Raw genomic sequence first — 12,317 nt, forward strand, 5'->3', positions numbered from 1 at the left:
CTTTCTGGGACTGGAGAAAAGTTCTTAACATTTCAAAGGTCTTCTGTTTTTCTTTTGGGATTATTTTAAATAGCATTATCTGCTTCTTCTTTTCCATATTCATATGAGACACATTTTTCATATTTTCTATGATTTCTGCATCTGTCAGCATTTTATGTATATTTGTGGTGGAATTATCCATAGCCAGTATGTCTTTGGGATGAAATATCTGTAATGTAAACTAAAAAGTATGTTCTTGATTGTCGTTTGCTGTTTGGGTTGTATTATTGCTATTTATCATTAATATCATTCGTACTGCATCCAGAGCATTGATAGTGTAAAAGTACTCCCTTATTAAGTGGCGTCTTCAAATTCTTGAACTAATTTATCTTTATATCCTAATTGATTTAAGTTATCTCTATATTTCAAAAGTAAGAGAAACTTCTGGTATCCAAGTTATCTTTTCTTTCTAAATGTTCTCAGTCTTAGCTTTCGAATAAAATGTGAAGGTAAGGGACACATCTGCTTGGCTTAGCTAAGTTAAATGGTAAAATATGCAGTTGACTTTATCAGGTTATTGTAAATTTGTCTTATGTTTGGGTTTTTAATATTTACTCACTTTTACAGTAAAATCTTACCTCACTGTGTATTCATGAATTGGCTTATACTTGATAATTTAAAGTACTTTATAGGAAAGTAAATTTGTAACATCAGAATTATGAGCAAAGCTTGTACAAATCACAGTGAAATTATTTTTTTTATGCTCGTTTCCTTGAATTTTTCAAACAAAATAAAACAAATCTTAACAAAAAGAGAGGAAAACTACTGATTGCTTATTATACAGAGTGGTTAAAATTAAAGTTCCACTGTGAAATGGTCATAAAAGGTAAACTATTGTTCCAAATGTTATCAAACTTGGTAATCGTGTAAAGGAGGTCATTGGAATTTATTTTCTGCGGGAAAAAATAAAAGTTCAAAACTCAACACCAGGGGGAAACGGTGCTATATGCAATATTGTTAAATGAAAATAAGACATGAAGACATTGATTTAAAACGTGTTTAATCATTTCTGAAACATATTACAAAGCATGTTCAATGTGCCATCCATCATTTTCTGAAAGCAAGTTAAATCGTATTACTGCATTCTCAACAGCAGTGCTTAGCATATCAAGAGGGATGTTACAGTCATATCATTGTATTGCATCTGTCAATTTCACCAAATTGTTTAGATTATTACCATAAACAGTGCTTTTGAAATAACCCCATACTCAAAAGTTGCAGGGGTTGAGGTCTGGTGACCAGGGTAGTCAAGACGTGTCGACCTATAATCTGTTCATTTGTGAAATATTGCCTATGTAAGTGTGTGGTACATGTATAGTGTGCTGTGTTTCCCCATCCTCCATACAAACCTTACTGTCTAAAATGCCACATCGCTGTAGTTCAGGTATCACGAAACATCTTAACATTGAGGCTAAGTGAGCTGCAGTCACAGTGCATGTAACAGGTCTAGCTGTCAGCTGCTCCTCAAAGAAAAATGGTCCAATTATTATTAAATTAACTGTCATACCACACCAAATGATGACTTTAGGAGAATGCAATGGAACTAGGTAGTTAACATGATGGATTTGTTTGGCCCAAATCTTGCAGTTATTGGTGTTGGCATCTCTATTTAAGTTAAAATGGGCATCATCTGTCCACAAAAAATGTTCCATAGCCAATGTTCATCCACTTCCATCCATGCAGGTAATTCCAAAGCAAAAGATATTCTTGCAGCAGGATTGATAAGTTCAAGTTTTGAACATGTTTGATTTTGTATGGGTAGAACTGCAGCACTTTACGGACAGTTTTGTACATTGTACTCCATGGTACGCTACGTACCACGCATGCTTCCGTTGTTTCTTCCTCCACTGCTAATGCAACAACCTTGGTTTCCTCAGAAGCAGGTTTCCTTGCTCTCCCAGGTGCAAGAGATAACAAACTCGTGGCTTCAAACTTTGCCATCATTTCCATCAAACCCTGAGGTGTTATTGGCCCTTGGCATTTACTCTACCTGAAAGATACTTTGCAAAGCACGTCGTTCAGTGCTATAGCATTCATAACATATCATGAGAAAAGCATGGTCTTGCATGGTTAGAGACATAATCGATTCATAACATTGAGAACTCTGACAAATACGCTTACTTTTATCTGAAAAATATGCTCACGTTTATCTTAAAAAATCAAAATGATGTGTAAAGTGTATTTGCATAAATCATTAGCTTCTTCCTTTTGTAAGCCAATTACAAGCCATTGCGATTTTGCATAACCCGACAAACAGTTTCGATTTTGAAATGATTAAAAACATTTTAAACTGATACCTTCATGTATTAGGCCTGAATTCAGGTTTGAAAATTGGTGATCTGTAAGAAATAAGCGATCTGTACAAAAACTATTTCCGGACTGGGCACACTTTTGTGAGTGATTTGCGATCTCACATTTAGTAATTTGGTTTTTTTCATGGACGGATTTCTCTGTTACACGGATGATGCACTTTTATCGCCTTTAACTCCTTTAAATGGTAATTTTGTTTAGGTTAATGTTTCTTAAGAGTATACAACATGTTTAACTGCCTGAAAGACTATTGTTTTTGTTTTGCGATTTTGGGTTGAATCATTCTGAATGTCCGTTTCACTTTTCAAACTGTTGCCACCAAATACTATTTCCCTGTATTATATTTGAAGAAATTAAATAATGAAGAATCTGCATAAATGTATGTATGTTTCTTGCATTGTAATAAAACAACGGTACCATCAAATTTTGAATGGCGTAATCCTACTGCGAATATGGGCATCTGGAAGACCAAATTTGAAATTTGGAATTTCTTTTATTATTGGTTTCATATTTTATAAAACTTTAACGAATTTTTTATTAATAAACTCGACGATTTAAAAGCGAGCAATAGCAACACTCTACGGGAGGGGAAAAAACCTTTTTTTCTCCAGCTCGCTGAACTGTGTATGGGAAATTCTAAAGATATGCTCATTTTAAAATTATTTCGCAACATTGCTGTTGAACTGAATTTTATGGTTTAAGTACTTTGGATTAAAAACTATTTCTGCTTTGGCTTAAAAACTATGAAATAAAATTTGTATGAAAAGCCTTTTAAGTAATACAGTTTTTGTTAACTGCATTAAAATGTCAAAATAACACTTGTTTTAAATCTACCATTGTATTCTTGAACTTATATGACTTAAAAGAAAATTTTTGGTTGCCTCCAAAAATCTTGAGGTGGGAGAATATTTGGTACTTTTGATTATCCACAACTCCACCGAAAAGTGGTAAAAATTTTCATGAGACAAAACAATATGATGCCAAACTAGCTATGTGGCAAGCTCATGATTTAACCAAAAAGTATTCATGTGGCAATCTGGGTATGCATGTAGAACATGTCTGTTTTGACCAGTGTGCAGTGCTGAATTTTAACGGCTGATCAGTTTGTACAGTTCTGTGATTTTTTTAAGGGAAAAATTTTTTGCTGTATACATGAGAGAACAACAATGTAAAAAAATCAGTAGTTCTTGAAAAAGGTAAGTGTTTTAGTATGCTTCATACTTTTTAATGCTATTGATTCATTGGATGCACCATCATTTTGAAAATGGCTGTTGCCTTTCTTATATTAGCTTGACCAAAAAATTAGCATAGAGTTTGCAAATACTCTCCAAAATTGGCAACAAGTTGGCAACTTTTTGGTGGGGGTGCAGATAATCAGAAAGCATTCAAATGACTGCATTCTATTTTTTAAAATTTATATTTGACAGTTTAAATTTAAAATCCATCTAATGGCTGATTTTAAATCAAAATCTTAGTCGTTTATGCTCAGTAATAATGTCATGATAGCTAAAAAATTGTTTTCCCATTTAGTGGGTGTAAGTAAAATGGTTTAACTAGAATTTTTTTTAATATTTATTTTATTTTTGGAGTACTTTTTCATTATCCGCATCTGGTTGATGTGGCAAAGGCAAGAGCCATTTTCAAACTGGTGGTGTACTATGAGAATTCCATATGATGACTGAATTCCAAAAGGACAAATTCATGTAAACAGACATGTGCTACATATGCCTGGATTTCCACTAAAGTACTTTTGAGTACATCATGTGTTGCCACATAACTGTTTTGCTGATATACTGCATTCCTTCATGAATATGTTTCATAACTTTTCGATAGGGGTTCAGACAATCAGATAGTACCATTCTTGTTTATTGCAGCAAAAGTGATTATTTATAAGACTTGAAGCTAAATAAAAGTTTAAATTTGTATTGACCTTTTCCATTTGATCATAAAACAAATTAATTTGCATTTGTTTGTAATTACTAGGTTGCTCCCAAACAGATTGGTCCTAAGTTTTTAATTCCTACTGCATCGGGTTCCCAAATACGTGGTGGTAATACAGTAACTTCTAATCAGTTGAGTCAGTTACCTGCCGGAACTTTAATTCCTGTTGGTGGAGGCTCACAAAGTTATGTAATGGTTCCAGCTCAGTATGTCACACAGGTAAAATATTGCTTTGAACTGGTGACCAAAAACAGATTTTGAAATTAATAATATATAAACAGTGTAATGAATTATATATACAATATATTTTATACCTGTATAATGAATAATATGAACTGTATGAATATAATGAATGTATGTATATAATGAACTGTATATGTATAAATCATATCTGTAAAATAAGAAATGTGAAATAAAATTATTAAACTTAATTGGAACCAATTGAGACCAACCTTTAAATTCATAATATTTATTTAAACACATCCTCTCTTCAGTGATAAGTTTTGCACCATTTTATGTCACTCTTTCCTTGAAATTTCTCTCCACTGCAAAGAAAAAAACTTTGTCCAATTGCTGAACAAAAAATTTTCGACCTTATAAATATGAATGCAGTTACTATGTATCACTTTTCGCCTGCTAGCAAAATAAACTTTGTCCAGTTGCTGCTCAGGATTCAAAAAGAGAACTTTCAAGCTTATAAATATGAATGCAGTTATTACTTATCACTTTTTCGCCTCGTGACTCTGCCTGGGATAGTCTCGTCTCTTCACTAACATCTTCTTTCTATTATCTAAAATGGTATATAGAAATTAGCACCTCTAATGCTGTACCAATTTTTAAAAAAATATATCTCTGAAGAATGTTTCCTGTTCATAACAAAAAATCATGTTTTAATGATCCAGCCAGTTGTGATTTTTGCATCTGCCAAATCTATGCAGTCGCTCTTCTCTACCACATCTGAAAAGTGATTGGTTTTATCTTCTCTAGTCAGCTATCTGCTAAATTCTATCAACCTACCACGACTGCAAATTCTCTGAAATATCACCATATATATGTTATATCGTTATTGGTATGATTCTCTGCAGTCATAATATAGTTTTAAGAAAGGAAGGCATATTTTGAATATTTATGTTTTAGTAATATAAGTTATGCAATAAATGGTTCATTGTATATATTTTGTTTTAAGAAGAGGAATAAAAAATTAAGTAGCATACTTTTTAAAAAAGGAACATTTTTGTGAAATTTTTTTTCTACTTAAAATTTTTAATGTCAGCAAAATTAAATGCAGAATCTGGATTTGATCTCATTTTTGTTTGAAAGTATATTTACCTTAAAGAAATGCTGCAGAAATTGGATAAGGTGATTTAATGGCACAATATTAAGGCAGTAAGGCATTTTGGATAACACTTCACATCATGATTTGCTGATCTTTTGAGTAACTCTTAAAAGTTTGAAATTTAATGTTATTGTAGAAAAGAATAAAAGGAGAATAACACCTTTCCTCTTTCAGTTTTGTTGCTTAAGCAGTTGCTTTAATTATAGACAGTAAATAGTAAATCTAATGTTACATTATACAAAAGAAATAAAGCAATTTCAGCTAGAATTCTACTAAAATTATGTGTCGATGTACAAAATTCATAACAATAATGTTTGAGAAATGTCTGTAAAGTGAACTGATTAGAATCTTTATAATTTTTTGTAGATACTGAATAATTATTAAAATATAACTAAATAATGAGAATAAAAGAGGAATTTTGCTTCATAATATTTTTTGGGCATTAATTTAGAAAGTCGTTTCATATAAACCTTAAAATACTTCAATGTCTGTCATTGATTTTATTAAATTATTATTTATATTTAGCTAGACCAAGCATTTAGAATTACAGAATATTATTGCTGTCAAAAATTATAAATATTTAACATAATAAACACTCATTCTCATAAGAAAAATTTGTAATTTTCAGAATTATCCATTTGTACATTTAATAGAAAAGGGGTAAAATGTAATCAAAGCACATACATGATGAAACTTTTCATACATATAGTTTTTCGCATGAAGATTACTATATTGAGTGGAAGCCTTGAATGACCAAGCATTTAGAATTACAGACTATTATTATTATTATTATTTTATTTTTTTTATCCAGTACACATTATCATTCCAACTTCTTAGTCCTTACATGCTAAAACAGAAATATACAGGGTGATTAGCTACCAGACCGACAAACTTGCAGGGGGGACAGAGGCGACTCGGAATCACATGGGAATGCAGGGTTGCAGATGCCGTAATTCCAAGATATGGTGCAATGAAGCAGAGAAAAAGAACAGAAATAGCAACACATTAATGGGACAGAAAATGGTTGAAAGGTTGTACTATAACAGGTGTTCGAAATTATGGTCAGAAGACATCAAGCAAGCCTGACAGCAGTTTTGTGGTAGATGGCACTGGGTGTAAGGTTGCGTGAACAGTAAGCCTGCTTTAAATTGTCATTTGTGGTCTGTTTTCCGAGGTAGTAGGATGAATGCAGATTCAAACGATGAACTGGTCAACATGTTGATTGTGTATGTAGCTGTGGATTGTAACAGGCACGTTGCTCAGCAGTTGTGCCATGAACATTACTCGAACAGGCGCCTGCCAATGAGGAAGCGATATTATGTCTGGCAGAAGACAATCTAAATACGAATATTCAAGCTATAGCCCAACAAGTAGGTTTATCTCAGTCCATTGTCTGGAGGACACTCGCAGCAAACTAAATGAGTACATGCCATCTTCATTGTGTACAGTTATTAGAGTCTAATGATTATCCACTCCAGAGAACGTTTGCTACATGGTTCCTGCAACAGCGTGCTACTGGCAGTCCATGTGTGGGCTTTGGAGAACCCTCATCGTACGCAACCACTTGCAGCTCAAGATCGTTTATCGGTCAATGTTTGGGCCAACATTCTTGGAGGCTACCTCATTGTACTGTACCTTCTGCCCAGTCCTTTGGATAGTAAAGCATGCGTGATCTTGCAACAAGTCCTGCTCGAACTTCTTGATGCAGCACATGTTCCCCCGTCATCACGCTGTTTCCTGTGGGACCAACATGACGGGTCTCCTCTGCATTACATGATTGACATCTGCTGACATCTCGGCATAGCCTTTAGACAGCAGTGGATAGGTCCTGGTGGCCTAGTTCATTGGCCTCCCAGATCGCTTGACTTATGCGTGGACTTCTTCTTTTAGGGTCACATGAAGAGATTGGTGTATGAGACACTTGTTCCTCCAGTTGAAGATCTCGTCGCTCGAATATCTGTAGCTGTCAGAAGGATATGTGATATGCCAAGAATCTTCCAGAATGTAAGGAATTCCATGTAGCGCCACTGTCAGGCCTACCAGACCACTTCTGTTCGTAATTTCAAACACCTGTTGTAGTACAAACTTTCAATAAAGTGTTTTCTGTCTCATTAATGTGTTGCTGTTTCTGTTCTTTTTCTCTGCTTCTTTGCACCAAAGCTATTACAACTACGGCATTTGCAACCCTGCATTTCTATGTGATTTCGAGTTGTCTCTGTTACCCCCTGCACACCCTGCAAGTTTGTCGGTTTGGTAGCGAAACACCCTGTATATTTCTGTTCTAGTAGTCCAGCCAAAGCCAAGTATGGGCATTTATATACTTCTTTATCTTTTTTAATCTCCCCCTCTTTCTTTTCCATTTCTAATTGCTCTTGTTTCTTTGTAATCTTCAGCTGAAATGTCACTGAACGTAACCAGAAAATTATGTAAGTATACAATGTCCATGTAGATTATTATCATACATTCTAATTCTTTTACATACTTTCTGCGTGCTGAATATTAGCTTTTTTAAGTAAGTAAACAATTTATTAGTTTTAACCGAAGCTGCCTCCCTTCTTTTTTTATGAATTTAGTATTGCCTTTAAATTTAATATCCAAAAGATTACGCCTGTCTGTTCATCATAAATTCTGTACTACTGAATTTTTTTGAAATGTCTTATTTATTATTTTTATAAAGAGCTTGAGTTACCTTTGTAACTAAGAAAGGAATATGGGAAATTTAAATAAAATTTTCTGTTTCCAGTTTTAATCATTATTCCTTTAAGCCCCATCAACGGCCGAGTTGTTAAGACAACTAAATACTTAGGGTTAGATCTTATGCAAATGGGCTACGTACTTGGTTTTTGTGGTTTTATTTTTTTCCCTTCCATGAATATGAGCCATTCCTGTAGAGAGTCCTCCAAGGAGGCATCCCTCCCCTCAGACGGATAGCCGTTGTGTGCTTTGCCATATTCCAACAAACCTACCTTAACTGTAAGTAAAAACAAATCTCTGAAGTAAAAATAAAGTGCAAAATTTTAACTACCCTGTTATCAGTAATAGATTAGATACTAATAAACTGGTTGTAAATTGTAGATAAGTTGGAATGTACATATATTTTGTGAATACTTTTCAGTTGTTAAATAATTAGTTAACTAATTGTTAAAAGGTGACACTACATTAATCACATAAAAGTATACACAAAGACTAAATTATTTTTACTATAACAACTTTATAACAATGGAAGAATCTAACATTAACATCTTGAAGAAATCCATTTTTTTTTAATTTGAAATTTTAATTTGTGTATATCTTTAAAAGTGAATTATTTGGAAAAAATTATAAGGACTTTTAGCATTTCATTAAATCTTAATGAAAAATTGAGTTAAAGTCAATTAATGTAATCATTTTCAATAAATATAGGTAAATGTTAAAAGTTTTGTTATTGATTCTTCATAATGTAAGTTTTATTTTGGTCTGCCTATTTCTAATGCTTTTTTTAATTCTCATTTTAAAAAAAGAATGATAATATTTTACAATTTGTAAACTATAGATAGTTAATATGCAATCACTTGAGATTAATCTTATTTTTAATTAAAGAAAACTTGTTATTCCTAATTTTTTTAAAGTAAAATTTGGGTAAATTGTAATTTTTGAAAGACAATGTTTTGTGTGCAAATTTATATGCTTTTTATAGAAATTTTTGTATACATTTCTTCTTGAGTACGTAAATTATAAGTTGCATTATAATCCTGTAAATATGAGTTATTATTTTGGTCACACTTGAAAAATAATTTATAGTAATTCGGGTGTATTTTATATCTTACTTATTTTAATGAAACTGCAGCTTCAGCAGCCGTCCACTGGGCAAGTGACCGGAACTCAAATGTTAAATATACTTCCTGCACCAGCAGCCCCTAATTCAGGAACTCAGTCAGCATATATTTCACTTTCATCTAATCCTCCTCAAAATTCTTTCCAGTCTTCAAATTCCTCATCAGGTCATGCTGCTCACCATTCTCCCAGGCATGTTAATGGGTAATTTCACATTTATTTAATGAGTGATATCTGTTTCAAATAATATTATTAAGGATTACTGAACCAATTCATTAATAAAGGATCGAAGCATGGATTTTAGTTTATTTGTAATAATAGGATAAATTTGTTTTATAGTTCATATGTAATATTTTATTCAGATATGTGGAAAACTTATTTAAATAAATAAAAAATTTTCAAGTATTTGACAGCGGTAGTGCATATATTGATATCATGCTTTTGTAAGCTACATATTGAGAAAAAAATATTGAAACAGTTTTTTAGTATGTTCAAAGCAAAAGCGAAAACAGAAAAGTAGCACCAAAAACAGATCTTGACAGAGAGTTCTAAAATTCCCTAAATGTATGACATGAAGGCATAGCTATACAGAATTTGATCTGGCTGCAAATCTCATGTACAGATGATATCTGTAGCAAAAGAAGCGTATCTTTTGTTCTTCATAAAGCATCATGTAATTAAAAATAAAAGGATGCTCGGCAAAGCTGGTTGATTTTCAGCTGGAGTAATTGTTCTACCTTTGTAAAAATCAAAATGGAAAGTGTACCTTGCTTTAGCAGTCATCAACTGTAATGAAATTATCACAAAGTGGTAGGCCTAGCTGCCACTCAAGGCAGAAATTTTGATTAAATCTACAGCTTAAAAACCAAAAACTACAGTGTGCTTGATGTGCATAGCTCAAGAAAGTTGCATTGTTTCTGATTGCACTATTTCCTTTTTGAGAGCTGCCATCAAGAATAATGTAAGGGCACAATATTTGCAATTTTTTCATAGCCCATGAGTATGTTGCCATAATTAGTTAAAAATAATTAGATATGATTTCCTTCTTTTTCTTTTGTGAAAAGAAAATGTTTTTTCATGAAATTTTGCACAATCATGTTATCATTCACGTCATCAAATAGTCAACAAATAACATGTTTTCATCAAGTTTGTTACTATTATTTCCTTCATTTTTTTAAGCCATGCAGTTTTAATGTATTATTAGTGGCCCACAATGTAAAAGTTATATAGAACTCAGTCTGAGTTCAGGAATGCATTTATATAAAAAAATAATTAATGATGTTTTAAAATCTTTTTGATTATTATTAATGAATATAAAAATATGAATTGTATGAAAAGTGTGCTTTCAGAATTAATGTAAAGTATTATAAATTATTTACTATTTCTCTTTCTTTGCAGAAGAGCTCCTGTGGAAAATGACTCTCGGCCAAGGAAACCATGTAATTGTACTAAATCACAGTGTCTAAAACTGTAAGTTTTTATTCAAAATCAAGTTTGTCTTTTATTTTTCTTTCTTTCTCTTTTTGTTATTTACGCGTTTAAAGAAATGTTTTGTAGTTAACTGATATTGTAAGTGGTAATGTTGCTGTTGTTAATATTTTTGCTAAATTTTGGTGCCATAGGCTTATTAAAAATATTTTCTAAAAATTTTAAATCTTAAAAAGTTATTAGGCTCTAGGAGTATTAAGTTTTTACTTCTAATAAGTGTAGATTGTTATGCTTTTATCATGTATGAAATGTAAAGAAAGGAACAGAAAAAGGAGAGATAATGAAATTCATCTGTAAGCGAAACACTATTATTATTTTTTTTTTTATTTATTTAATGCTAAAAAAGGCTGAAACTAAATCTAATTTAGTAATCTAAATTTAATATTTCTTATAATGTTTTCTTTAAATCCTTATTTTTTCACTTCTGAAGTTCTCTTTCATGTGCATCTCATTTGCCTAAGCATTGTGTTACCTAAAAGCCAAATTCAATAAAAATGCTGAATAATAAAAATTCGTCCCCACACCCCACCTTGGATTTTTTTTTTCCCAAATGGTGGGCACTTGCCTATAACGGCATTGGCCACTGCTAAGGCCAGAAGCGGTGACCATTTTATTATGAACGCACCTAGTAGGCGGTGACCATTTTATTATGAACGCACCTAGTAGGCGGCCACCGTTACCTCCTATGAAGAGACAGAAAATTTTACATCCATGCCTTCTCCGGGATTCAAACCCGTCCCCTTTGGTATCGCAGTCAGGGTACCCTAACCACTATACCGTCTGGGTGGCTTCCTTGGATAGTTTTAATTTTTGGCTTGTTTAACATGTTTTAAACTTCTGATTTATTTATTTATTTATTTTGTTTTTTGTTTTTTTGTTGTTGTAATTGGAAGCATAAAATTTTAATTGTCTTCTTTTTGCTAAGTTTTATAAGTAGATTTTCAAATTGCATTATTTTTTATTAAATTACCTGCATTTATGAGTCTTCATGTGTTTCTTGAACCTCGGTGCAGACTACATCAGAAGAAGGGGGGGGAAAATGCTATTAAATTGCTGAATTTTTTAGGTTAACTTCTGACATATTACATCCTTTATTAGTAATGCTTTGAGATGTTTTCAGCTTTTTGCTTTTTTTTTTTTTTTATTATTTAAATATAAAACCATAACTGTTCCTTTTGGATTACTTTTCTTTTTCTGTGTTCTTTGCAATCTCTTAATGTAACATACTTGATTGTGAAGTATTACAGTCTGTTTTATTCTAATAAATATTTTATCAGGGTAAAACAGATTGTAATCCTTCTGATAAAATTTTGTTAGAAGCTTAGCAAAAAATACAACTTTAGGTGTCATTTTAAGTGGTCTTTTCTTTTTGCAGATGTGTTTTAATTTT

At 32.2% G+C, this 12,317-nt stretch overlaps 1 protein-coding gene across 4 annotated transcripts in view; it reads left to right on the forward strand.

Moving 5' to 3' along the window:
* Window positions 1-12,317, forward strand: part of LOC118201006 (uncharacterized) — a 107,542-nt gene that overhangs the window by 66,081 nt on the left and 29,144 nt on the right. For 2 of the 4 annotated variants that reach the window (XM_035373019.2, XM_035373033.2), the window contains exons 7-9: window positions 4,333-4,509; window positions 9,453-9,643; window positions 10,838-10,909. In XM_035373019.2, the coding sequence (XP_035228910.1) occupies window positions 4,333-4,509; window positions 9,453-9,643; window positions 10,838-10,909 (440 nt within the window). The remainder of the gene's footprint in view (window positions 1-4,332; window positions 4,510-9,452; window positions 9,644-10,837; window positions 10,910-12,317) is intronic. The other 2 variants (XM_035373040.2, XM_085826354.1) reach the window with 1 other exon arrangement.

The sequence above is a fragment of the Stegodyphus dumicola genome, chromosome 1 (genome assembly GCF_044657685.1).
Source record: "Stegodyphus dumicola isolate Sdum_Otavi_A_Nest chromosome 1, ASM4465768v1".
In the NCBI taxonomy this organism is placed as follows: domain Eukaryota; kingdom Metazoa; phylum Arthropoda; class Arachnida; order Araneae; family Eresidae; genus Stegodyphus; species Stegodyphus dumicola.